Raw genomic sequence first — 13,863 nt, forward strand, 5'->3', positions numbered from 1 at the left:
GTTAATAAGCATGAATTGCAGACAATTCCTAAACTGTCCATACAATTATAGATAGCTATTTTTCAAATTTTCCCTTATAACTGTTTTCTTTCTTTTACTTGCTGGGTTGTAAACAAACTGGGGATCAGGGAACTCTAGTTAACAGTAGTAAGATTTCTTGTCTTTTTTGTTTAAATTTTATATACTATCAAAAGAAATATACTTTAATCGCCACACATGCTATTAACCTCTGTCTTTCAGTGTACACCCCTTGTTGATAATCCTGGTTAATACAAAAAGCTGATCTGTAGAATGTACTATGTTTCGTCTTGACAACACAGAGGCACAGTGGTAAACATTACTGCTGGGAAGCTCTGAGGCCCCTGTTTCAATTATAGATTTCTTATGCTACCTGTGTGGAGTTTGTATATTCTCCCCATGTTGACTTGGGTTTCCTCTGGGTGTTCCAGTTTCCTCCCATAGTCCAAAGACACACTGGTAGCTTAATTGGTTTCTGGGAAAATTGCCCCTGGTGTGAGTGTGTGCCCTGTGAAGGACTGGTTCACCATCCAGGGTATACGGTATATTGCATTGTGCCTGTTTCATGCAGGGATAGGCTTCTGCTCCCCCATGGATGAATTGTTTATCCATGATAAATTGGATGAATTAGTTTATTGCTTGTTCAAACAAGTCAGTGCAAACTACACCTACACAAATATCTACTACAAAAACTTGTTTTTCCATTTTCTTTAACATAACATTGTGAGTTTGTTGCAGCAATGTTAATGTTATTTTAATACTCAGTATTGTTCTTATTAATAACTTTATTATTAATACTAAGTTTAATATTGTGATTAGAAATGCTAAATGCATAAGTGTTGAATGTGTAAATGGTGCACATTTTCATTGTAAACTAGAATAGAAAAAATCCAGATTCCCGGTGACAATATTATCCTCAATTATAGCTGTGGGATCTTAAAATGGTGACAGAGATTCTGAGCTGGCAATAACATTTTCAATTGATTGATGAAATGTCTTTTTAAAAGTACTATACTTTTTCTCTCCAGGTCAATGGGGTGTTCCCACTGTGACCCTGGCTTCTGTGCTTGGAATGATGGCTGGAGTTCTCGCTTCCTCCATTGAGTCCATTGGGGATTATTATGCATGTGCACGTCTGTCAGGGGCTCCCCCACCACCCACTCACGCTATCAACCGGGGAATAGCAATTGAAGGGATAGGATGTATTTTAGCAGCCATCTGGGGAACTGGAAATGCAACCACGTCATACAGCCAAAACATTGCTGCCCTTGGAATAACAAAGGTACGTTGCCAGATTGATTTCTGGATTTTATTAATAAATGGTTACCTATACTTTTATGTCACATCCTGTAATAATGTTTAGAATCACAAGAGAACCTATTGAAAAAGGATTAAACAAAAGGGAACTAGTTTTAAGAATTCTGCTAAGTTCTTTTTAATTGTTTATCATTGGGCATAGAGACTCCATTATATAATATAAATAGCCATTAGATTCATTATATGTAATACCTTGCACTGGTTGCTCAGATGTCCTCAGAGCACTGAATAGTTACATTTTTTTCAACATGAAGTTTTTCTTCTTGTTGAAACGTCAAGAAGAACTTCAACAAGATATTGAACCAGCACTGTGAACCCTCGCACCTGCACTCCACAAAACTGATCTCATTCACCAACCTCTGTGCAAATCACTCAAATTGCCATTGACAGACATGGAGCCAGACATGAGGAAAATCTTTGATTTTTGAATTTGATAGAGACACAGTATTGAAACAAGACTTACAGGGCAATGAATGATCTGCTATTTCTGACTCTAAGTCAATGTTACCCATTCCACACGCGTCTCTGACCCTTCTCACATTTCCATGCACACTGTGTTTAACAAACGCTCACACCGCAAGTAATGTACCTACGTATCACCATTCACTGCTGTCACTATTTCAGTTCCTCTCTTTCCTCACTTCTCCGCTCACTATTATGTATTCTCTTCGAGCTCCCAAGTGCGTGTTATTTGCTTCTACTTTCTATTTGGTATCTGACCTTCTAGCTTGCCCCTCATTTACGATTTAGCCTTGCGTTTCATATTATGGCTCTTTAGTAGTCTCTACCGTTATCTGACCTACTTGCTTGTTTCCTGGATAACGTTTTGCCTAGCGATTTGGATTGGTATTCTCTCTCTCTACTGAGTCCTGCACAGGATCCATACTCCCTACCTGTACTGTACCTTGTTACAGTCAATCAATATTCTTCTCCTTATTGATTTAAATGCAGCTTTTTACACTGTCAATAGGTATCATACTGGAGCACATGGAAAGCCATCATGAGATCACTGATAAATGTGATGTTGTCCTAAAAGTTATGGATGTTCATAAGCTCCCACTATTTCTTATATTCTTATATATTTCTTATATTTCAATATTGGTGACTTCAATGTTCTTGTAATGGAAGTTAGAATACTTAGTGTTACTTTTGACCTTACTGAAACAAATATTAAGAACATCACAAGGGTAACTTTCTTCCATGTGGTTAACATTCCATGGTTCATATGTGCATTATTTCAAGAAATAAATTGAAAAGAATAATAACTAAAAATTTATTTCACTGTTAAAATAAAAAAAAATAAGTAAATAGGCTACTTCTTCTTCTTTTTCACAGCCTTAGTTCCAGACTGTCCTGGGGTCAGCTGCTTTGGTTACTTTTCTCCACTTGTCTCTGTCGAGCACATCTTCCTCACTCACTTCACATACCTCCATATCTTTTCTCACACAATCTATCCATCTTTCTAGGCCTTCCTCTTCCCCTGTTACCTTCCACCTCAAATTCCATTACCCTCTTTGTTACTTCCTCAACGTCCCTCCTCATGATATGCCCATACTACCATAACCTCGCCTCTCGCATCTTCTCAACTACATCCACCACCCTACATCGTCTACGGATTTCTTCATTTCTGATCTTATCCTTCATTGAAATCTGCAGAATCCATCTCAACATCCTCATTTCAGTTCTTCTCATCAAGTTCTCTTCCCTCTTTCCAACTGCCAAGCATTCAGCTCCATATAGTAGTACAAGTCTAATCACAGCCTTGTACATTTGCATTTTAACTTTCTAGGAATTTTCCTGTCACAGATTATTCCAGTTATTTCTCTCCACTTGTTCCATCCAGCTTTCACTCTTTGTTTTACTGCCTCCAGTGTTTCTCCTCCCTTTACCAGTTTTGATCCAAGGTATTTAAAGCCATCAACCTGTTTCAGTTTTCCTCCATTTGTCTCCTCAACATTGGTCATAGTATCTCCTCTTCTCTCCATTACCATTATTTCAGATTTTTCTGCATTCATTTTCAGTCCACCCTTGTCCAGACTCCTCTGCCATTTGAACACTTTCTCCTGTAGTTCTACTTCTGAATCTGCCATCAGTGCCACATCATCAGCAAAGATGAGTTCCCAAGGCACTTCTGTTCTTACCTCCTCTGTCAGTGTGTAAATAATGTTTATAAAAAGGAAAGGACTTAGTGCTGATCCTTGGTGTACTCCAACTGTGATTTCAAACTCTTTTGTTTCTCCCCGTTGTGTGCCCACCTTCGTAGTTGCATCTCTATAGGTTGCTTGAACTAACTTCACCATGCTTTCTGGTACTCCTTTCTTCCTCAAGCACCAATACACCACCTCTCTGGGCACATGGTCATATGCCTTCTCCAAGTTCAGAAAGGCCACATACAGCTTTTTCCCTTTCTCTAGTGTCTTCTCCTGTAACTGTCTCATCACAAAAATGACATCTGTTGTGCTTTTCCCTGCTGAGAATCCAAATTGTGAGTTGTGGATCCTGACTATCTTCCTGAGTCTCTTGTCCAGAATTTTTTCCAGGATTTTCAATCCATGCTCCAGAAGGTTTATTCCTCTATAGTTTTTACACTCCATTGGGTCTCCTTTCTCCTTGTAGATGGTAACCATACTGCTTTTTGTCCATTCTTCTGGAATTCTCTCTTCCTTTGCAATATTGTTTAGCAATTTCGTCAGCCACTGAATCCCCTTTTCATCGAGGTTCTTAAAGTGTTCTGCTGCTATTCCTGATGGTCCAGTTGCTTTGCCCACTTTCATCTCTTTACTGAAATTTCTTGGATTGGTCCACACATCTGTCTCCATTAGGTTCTCCCTCTCATTTTCTACATTTAACAGATTTTTGAAGTACTCCAGCCATCTTCTACATCAGTACATGACCACTGTCCTCTTTAAACTGTACCTGGCTCCTGTGATATTTATAGTAAAATCTGAGGTCCTCCTTATTGCATCACTGAATGGTCTAGCTGCAGCTCATCCTAAGTACCTATTGTATGAGTACTGTCTGATTTTTAATACAGCATATCTGATATCTGCTGATTCAGGTCTTTTACTCTGTCAAGAACACGATCCACATGTTGGGTAATAGAGTCGTGTTTTGTGCAGCACATCTGTAGAACTCACTGTTAAACCTCTAAGAGACTGTGAAACTGGGAAATCTCTCTTACAGACATACTGTATATAAGCCAGTTAGCTACAGTATGTGTATGCCTTTTTCTCTTTCTTTGAACATCTGTTATACATATTACCCATGAGCAACTGCACAAAGATTTGCACGTCTTGAATAGTGCTCATAAATAAAATTGTATTTTGTACTTTTATTCTATTTAAATAAACTGATAAATGAATATTGATAGGTTATCATACCAATAATTTATATTTAATTCCATATCTGCTGGGTCCTCAATGCATACACTACAAACTGATCATACAGTACAACCACTGAAGAAATAAAATAAATTATAACTAGGTCATAATAATCTGTGACATTTTAAAAAATGTTCAGTATCCAAATATGTATGTGAGGACTTCCTCTGAGCAGCCCTGCTTGTTCTCTGAGAACATATGTTTACTTAAGATTAGTTATTGATGCTGGCTGAAAACAAATGTGCATTTAATAAAAGTTAATCTACTTTTATAGATAACTAAATGTTAATCACCAAACCACTAAAAAAACATTACAGAACACTTTGTTTGAACCATTATTGTAATAACTCCAATTTGTACATTTTGAAGTGAAAATTGTCTTATCACTAATGGTAAAAAAGAAGATAGAATGTTTAGAACCTCAGGCTCATAAATCCTTGGCACATAACATTATTCCTTTTTATGTTTTACCCAATGAATTCCTTACTGTTGCACAGTAACAACTTTATGTCACATAATGATAATACATTTCTCTGACTAAATTGATTGCTCGTATCTATGATTCTATTATTTAGTCAGATGAAAAAAAGGGAATTTAAAAGGTTCAGTCAAAGCATTAGTGATATTTCCAAGCCAACCAGTGAAGTGGAGAGTACTGGACATAATGCTCTTAAGAGAATTACTATAGCAAGGGTTATATTTATACTCAGGTGGAAGTGGAGCTAGATTAGGGTGTGATCTCCGCCTTAACTTTCACTGTAAACTTCCAGCTTCACTGGCCTGACCCCTTAGACCTTCTCTGGCCAATTATTGACAGCCAGGAATGCTTGAGCTGCTGTCTATCTGGGTCTCACATACCTCCTACATTCTTTCTCTGATCAGTCATAGATATATACAACATAGTTGAATTTAACCTTTTACAGTACCTGAGGACCACCTCAGGTACTGTTGAAATCTGGCTTCTTGGCAGAGGAATTTTCTAATTACTCCTTTCTTATAAGTGCTGCCACTTTGAAGGCTCATTGGAAACTCCTCAAAATGAAAAATGTACAGTGGCCCTAGAGGAAATTCCAGGGCAACACGGACTTCAGAGGGCTATCATTGTCACATGGAAACAGGTTTTAAAGATCTTAAAGTTGCTTATTTTAACCTTAGTAGTTTATTACATGTGCAAGGACACACATATTTCACTCACTGTGGTTCGCACAACATCATCAATATAGCCAGGATTGGATGATTAAATAAGCAAGTTATAAAAAAAGTTATGATTATGAACAGTAGTTAATTACAGTGTGTTGTTATTTTGCCCCCACTGTTTTTGGGTTAATGTAAATACTTATCTTATTCAGCAGCTAAAGGCTATTTATTTTAACTTTCAGGTTCTAATGCCAAATTCCATTTTTAATGTGATTGTTATCTTTATTTATGCATTTGCTGATGTGGAGTATCAGTTTGGAAAGATTTGGGGGGTTTCAACTTCCTTTTACATACCACCAGGCATCATACCTCAAACCATATGGCTTATGGCAAATGTTATATATTTTACAGCTAGCTGCTATAAAATGATTTAATTTTGAAGGTATACATTAGCCTACTCTTGATTTTTGTCCTCTTGGCCACATATGTCTTATCATATTTATATTTTGTTTGTATATCATATACAAACCACCAGAACTATTGACCATTTTATCCCATTTCAATTGACATTTGCATTGCAACTATAATATTTCTTCTACATGGGTATATGCTTGGCCTGTGTTTTCTTTCCTGACTTCTTCATTCATATGCCAATGGATAAGGGACATTCCTCAAACAAATTAGGTTTAAACAAAAAAAAATCGATAAAGTCTATTTTTATAGCTGAGTTTCTTAGGTCGGTGTGTATCCACTGAAATTTAGTTCATAATGAATTTTCAAGAAGAAGACAATCCCCACTTCCTACCAGTTGTCTGGCTTGGTGGTTCTGGATCACTAACATCAGCCTTATATCAAGCACCTGCTTTTAAGAAAAGTTTTTCTTAAACTTTTTATTCTAACATTTCAATGGCAGTGACAAAACCAATTCTTACAATTTTTAGTTGGATCTATGTCGACAAGCAATGGGCACAAGGCAGAATACACCCTGGGCAGGGCACCACTCAATCGCAGGGCACACACAAATGGGCACATGCCAGGATTTAAGAGTTATAAAATAACTTGTTGCTCTTTGAGTCTCCAAAGTCCCAGCTCAGGACAAAGAAAAGGAGCAAACAGCCAGAGTGTGTCAGATGTGTAATGTTTAAATCAGAGGCCATTCTAGGTGCAGTCAAGAGGTACACAGGTCAGGAACTCACTGCAGTTCAAAACTTGTACTGTAAGTTGCAAGGACAGGGACTTGATCCTGTAACAGATGGTTAGTGTCCCAAGTCAGTCATCCATTCCAGCAGTAGATGAGAATGTAGCCAAGGGTGCTGTCAGTAACTTTGATTTAGAAACTGTCCTCTTGTATGTATTCTTAACTATGGCAGGAAGGAAAAATATTCTTGAGTAAGATTCATAAGATTGTTATTGGCTTTGATTTCTATGCTAATGAAACACATTTTATGTTTGCATGATGTCCATTATTGATCAAGCACTATTTTCCTTGTCACAATGCTTAGATACAGTAGTTAAAAAAGCGGATGTAACAAATTTACCAAATTTACAAAGATACCAACCATGCACATAGACGTTTGGCTATACTGCATTCTTTGTGCTGTATAATTGACGGTCTTGAAATCAGTTCAATTCAGGCATTTTGATACAATTTGATGAGAGCATTGCATTTAAAGCTCACGTTAGCCATGCTAAAGGGTGTCTTTTCTCATCTGCAGCATTGCATAAAAACTAATGCATGTGTTTCTCTTTTCCAGATTCTCTTTTTCAGAATCAGTCAGCATATTTGAGTGTTGAAGTGTAGTGTTTTCTTGTGTATTGAGACATATTTTTAACAAGTTGCAGCATGTTCAAAACTCAACAGCTCAGATCTTAACTAAAATTAAAATTTATGAGAATATATCTTCAAATAATATTCAAAATCCTGCTACTGACTTGAAGGGCTTGAATGGTTTGTGTTCTGACTATTTTAGGGAACTCTTAACTCTGTAAATCTATATGCCATTTGCACTCTGATTGCTGACAGTCTTTTAACTCTCCAAATGAGGCTCTGAATCTTGGGACACTGGGTTTTCTGTTCTGTTCCTCAGCACATATTAGATCTTGCTATTCAGTCAGCACTTTTAAAATCTTATATCACTATTCTCTTTTACATACTATCTTTTAATCTACTATAACGATTTATGTACACCTGTCTCTATAGTATTCTCTTCGTGTAGCATAATACACCATAATAAAGAATATTGATTGGGATATTCAATAATTATCAATCATTAAAATAAATAATTATAATAAATGTAATAGGTTAATTAAATAAAAATGTCTTTACAATTCTCTGTCACAGCTCTAAAAAGTAATAAATAAGGCAAACTGGAATAAATTAATATTTATTAACAATAACAATAACTAGATGGCACACAATATTACATGCACATAACATAATGCTACTTACAGTACAATAATCTCAAAGGCCTACTTCCTGTCCAACGAAATACAAAACTTCTGTTCCTCTCCCTGTTCCTATCTTCTCTGTGTGTGTGTTCCTTTGACAGTTTCCGCCTACCTGTCTTTTATCGTGTGTTTCTCCTGTGATTTACCAAAAAATTTATTAACTAAGGTTAACTAGATGAATCCTTTCAATAAATTTATCTCAGACCCCCAACAGCTCAGCAAACACCTCCGCCTCCATTCATTGTTTCTACTTCCTTTAAAACCCAGAACTGCAAATGTTGACAGCAGCTAGATGACTCTCAATAACCTGTAACATTAGCTTTATTGTAAAGTACCTTAAAGGGGAAGTGCAACTTAATTTTTATATTACAGGAGAAGAAAGAATCGGCATTGATGAGTGCATTTCAAAACACAATTCATTCATACAGTATATCACATTACATTAGGCACTACTCTGAGCAGGGAACATCACAATTCTCACCAACTTTTGCTCTCGCCAATGGCAAGACCAGCAGTTTGCAACAACATGGTGTCCGTACAGTACTTTCACAAAGTTCAAGATTTTGTGCTTAGTTTGGTATGTGTAAAATTTGTGTTTCCTTCAATTCATTTATTTTATTACCGAGATTTTATAACCTGTCTGAAAAATTGAAACTGCAGTTCCCTTTTAAATGGTGTTTAAATTTAAATTGAGTTAAATATGATAATGATGATGTTGCTGCTGATGATGATCTTGATGATGATTAAATGCAGACAGAGTAATATTTGATGCATATGGAATAATTTGTACAGAGACTAATATTCGTTACTATATAAAATGTTGTCTACAGCTAGATGAGTTGCTTTATGACAAAAATGCTGATGAAAAATACTGGCTCTTGTTCTAACTAAAACACAATAATCACTTATGTTTCACCTGTCCTAACAATGAAGTTTACTGTACAGTAGCTGCTGAGCCAGGAATTGTGCTTCTAAATACAAGCACCTCTGGGTGGAATGTGGCAGTCACATTGCAGTAGGAAATTTATCACTTTGAAGGAGAGTTTAGACATGTCAGATGCATAATTATACACTTTGAATTGGAATTTATCCTAACTACAAGCTCCCAGATATGCCACTCCTGTTCTCCCATGAACTTTATGAATAACAGAGATCCAAGAGAAACAGTTTCCTGGAGAGTTTCCTGAAGTTAAAAATGACCTTTGTGTAGGACATTTGTGCAGCTATGTGTTGGTGTTTTATTTCAATGGCTTTATAGTGACAGAGACAGAAATGGTTCAGTTGCGTGTTCGTAGAAGACACTTTCAAATTTTTTCAATCATTTGCATCATTTAATGTCTAATTTCCTTGTGAAAGGCCAAGTACACATGTGGTAACAAGTTAACTGCATTAATTTCTGCGGCACCTGCAGCCATATCTTATCAATTCAAGAAATCTTGAATACAGTATGTACAACAACATTAGTTTGACTATTCAACTTACTAGATCATAGTTTTGCCATCAATTTGTAAACGAGTGTAAAAGGAAATAAACTTTATTTTTTTTGTCGAGTACATTACTTACTTAAGCTTTACGCACTTTTGACTCTTGTGCATATGTGTATTTTCATAGAGTGTACATTTAAAATTGTCTGAAATTTATAATATATTATAAAGATATCAATGAATATTTAATTACGCTGATAAAATGAATGACTCGGACTCATACAGAACAGATCCCACTTCGTGGAACTTCACAAAATACAAGGAAAACATTTTCATACACCAGGCCACTCCATAACCTTAACGTTTGGAATTGTCCAAATTCCAAATTCCAACTGAGCAAGGTTACAAGGCTATGAATAAAATTAATCGATATAAATATATATATATAATGCTATTTAATGTTGTCATATTGGTTGTGTGAATGAGTGTTATAAACTATATTTAACAAACATAAAGATTTGCTATATGTGATAATATTGATGATATGAGAATTTTTGCAAGACATGGTATTAAGAAAATTATTAATTTTCAGAAATCAAATCTCTTCCTCCTCTACTTTTCTGTCAGGTTGGCAGTAGAATGGTCCTTCAGTCAGCAGGTGTTTTAATGATTCTGCTGGGACTCTTTGGAAAGTTTGGTGCTATATTTATTACCATTCCAAATCCAGTCATAGGAGGAATGTTTCTGGTTATGTTTGGAATGATTGCAGCGGTGGGGATCTCTAACCTTCAGGTAAGGGGCAATGAAGCAATTCATTATTTTCCCTCCAGTGTGTGAAAGATGTATTACGATGTATCTGGGATCCTGGGATTGATTACTGGGGTGCTATCTGGTATCTGGGGCTGGTACAGTATGTTCTTCCTGTGGTCAAGTGGGTTTCCTCCCACAGTCCAAAAACATACTGGTTCTGTAGGTAAATTGTCTACAAGAAACAAAATTGCCTTAGTGTGAGTGTGCGCATGTTTGCGGCTATATGTGCCCTGCAATAGGCTCCAGCTCCCCAATGACTCTGCATTGGATAAAGCAGTTAGGAAATGGATGACTAGATTTTCATCAGCAAAATAGAGATGTATGTGGAGTATAAAGACAACATGAATGTTAAAAAATAACATAACACCAAACAATAAACACCAAAAATGAGGAACACTGATAATGAGCAATTAAAAAATAATAAAAATGAGATACGTGAGTTATGGTATTTTGAGAACAGAAAACAATATGTTCAAACTGTAATAAATTCCATGATTACTGCTATTTTTATGTTATCCTAACGAGAATGCATAGTTTTAATATACATGTAACCTATTCCACCAGCTCTTACATTACAAGAAAACAGGGAGTCATGGGAAATATGACAATTACAAAATATCACATACTACTTTTTGTGGAATAGGCTCTTTCATAAACTGTTCAATGTTTGTTCTTACATTTGTGTACTTATACATATAATTATTATAATATTAATATAATTGTGTACGTATATATACAGTATACTGTATTTATAAATATGAATGATAAGAAACTTAAATAAATAGCTTTACATTTCATTTGAATAGATGTGAGCTCAAACAATAAAGGTGCGTTCTTGAAACACAGGTTAAGTACAAGAATGCAGACAACCCACCTGATCTGTACCTTGACTTTATCAATACAAGACACTGACAGAATTGGGTAAATTGGAATTAGTAAGTGAATGCTTCTCTACCTGTGAGCTGGTGGTTTGATAGCCCTAAGAGCTGAGCCTGACCTCTATTCAGTATTAACTTGTCTATGGACTTTGTGAAGTCCACAGTTTGAGAAACAGTGAATGACTTGCCAAATCTCTTTTTAGGGGGAAAGTCTGCAAAATTTGTATCCCTGGAGTTCTGATTGATACAAGGAGCTTAGCAGCAAGATGGGGGGTGATTGACAATTACTAATTGTAATTACTAATTACTAATTTCTTTTGAGAGTCAAATAGTCAAATATTAAAAGGAGGTATTATTTAATTTTATTACATTAAGCCTGCACTTCTTGTACTTAAACATAACTAGGGGTAAAAACTGAATCAGCTCTGATATGCATTCTTCTACACTCTACCATGCACATTTGTTTTATACATTATTATATAATGCAAAAGACAGAGTAGAAGAAAAGCTGGGACTGCTGCATCCATCTAACTTTCCAAAGGACAAAAGTAACTGCAATAATGTAGAAAGTAGCAGACAAAATACTTTCCCATGGCAAATTCTGGCAAGTACCCCTAAAAAACAATGACTGCTATGGTCAGAAATGAAAGAAAAAAACATAAAACTGCACAAACGCAAAATGCTCAAGGCAAATATTTGGTTTCACATTATAACTACGTTTTATGCCAATTCCTGACTACTGTGTCATTCTTAAAATGGTATTTTGTTAGGATACAGCCTAGACAATTTTTTTTTTTTTGCCTGGGTGGTTGAGATGATGAATGTTATAACTGACATTGCTAAATTGTTTAGTTGTGGTTTGGACAACATGAGTCACAATGAGTCATTGATAGTGTCACCAGATGTCAAATTTTATTGTATTTCATATTTGGTTGCATTTGGTTTCATTCATCAGGAAAGACATTGTCATACTACTCTCTTTAGAAACATCACTGCAGGCTACCTACGTTCTCTTGTGATATGGACTAGATCATAAGACTCACTAGCAAATAGTAGCAGTATAACACACAGTTTGACACTGAAAAGGTTCCTCTAGCCAAAAGGCAGAGAAGATTCCCCATATGACCTTTTCATTTAATTACTTTAATGTTTCCCTGCTTAGAAGCTAAAACACAACTGTTACCAGACTGTTAAATGGTGTTACTCTCATCCTTGCAATTATTAATTGACCTTACAAATAGAAGTGTAGAACATGTAACGTTGCCATAGCCGAAATGTAATGTAGTGTGCTCTCTGAAGGCACCAGTTCTGTAGGGTTTGGGCATTTACTGGGACAATAATTAATTGTAGCAGTAAATCACAAAATTGATTCTTTTGATGGCTTTAGAATCCAACCATGCGACATAACTCAAACAACGCACACACACAGCTACTAATACACGAGGATACATTTATTAATACATAGAATATGCATATAAACCTAACAGATCTTATCGAGAGGGTTATCAGAATACAAAAGATATATATTCAGTCAGTTACAAAGAGTTACATATATCAAGAGGACATATGTTCAGTATATCATTCATTAAGACCGTTTCGTAAATGAACTTGGTTATAACTTCTACATTAGATACTCAAAACAAGTACATAATTCTTAAGAATGAAATTGATATCAACTGGTTGGGATAACAATTGAATTCTCGAGCTGTAATGCATTGAAGTTGAATACTCATCCAATCTCTGGGGATTCAGATCTCCTGCGGGCACAAAGAAACAGTTGCAGGCTGTTGCTGTCCAATCCGCGCTCTCTGGCTTGGTGCCAGGCTGTGCTGTGCGGCTTGCGACGGTGCGCTGCTGATGCTCACTGACTGGCTAGTTAGTGTTGGCTTTAACTAGCACAGTTTGTGCACAGGAGAAAAGATGACTGTGGGTCCCAGCAAGTCAGGAAGAGGACCGGTTCGTTCCTGATGATGAGCTAGTTCTGAATAGTGATTCAGCTGTCCACAGTTCTGACCTGTTCACGAGGCTTGCTGCTGGTGCTAATCTCGGGTGGATCTTCTGGTTACTCTCTGATAACCTCCGCTCTCGACTCTTAGAACAAAGGAAAGTTCTGGCACTCGTACACACTGGCCATTCCATGGTTGTCCGGGCTGAGTCTCAGGATGGTCAGGAGGCGCGCTGCGAGAATGTCCTGCCCTTGAGAGCCTTCTGCTCCTGGGCCGTCCTGCCCTGGAATTCTCCTTTGAATTCCCTTTAGAAAAGTCCACAGAATTCTCCTGAATCTCACTGAATCTTGAATTTCGAATCTCTCAGGCTCTCTGTGTTGCCTGTTTTTACCTGGAGGAACTTCAGCTCGTTGATTGGCTGAAAATTCCATGGGCATCAGAGTCCCACGTGGGTTACTCGGCCCTACCGGTCCCTGATTGGTTGATCAAGGTGAGATATGAGTCA

At 36.7% G+C, this 13,863-nt stretch overlaps 1 protein-coding gene across 2 annotated transcripts in view; it reads left to right on the forward strand.

Annotated features, from left to right (window-relative positions):
- The window catches only part of LOC102682847 (solute carrier family 23 member 2), a 57,683-nt gene that overhangs the window by 24,274 nt on the left and 19,546 nt on the right, over positions 1–13,863 (forward strand). For both annotated transcript variants that reach the window (XM_015352758.2, XM_015352757.2), the window contains 2 exons: positions 1,047–1,300; positions 10,352–10,516. In XM_015352758.2, coding sequence (XP_015208244.1) covers positions 1,047–1,300; positions 10,352–10,516 — 419 coding nt within the window. The remainder of the gene's footprint in view (positions 1–1,046; positions 1,301–10,351; positions 10,517–13,863) is intronic.

This window comes from Lepisosteus oculatus, chromosome 7 (genome assembly GCF_040954835.1).
Source record: "Lepisosteus oculatus isolate fLepOcu1 chromosome 7, fLepOcu1.hap2, whole genome shotgun sequence".
Taxonomy (NCBI): Eukaryota; Metazoa; Chordata; class Actinopteri; order Semionotiformes; family Lepisosteidae; genus Lepisosteus; species Lepisosteus oculatus.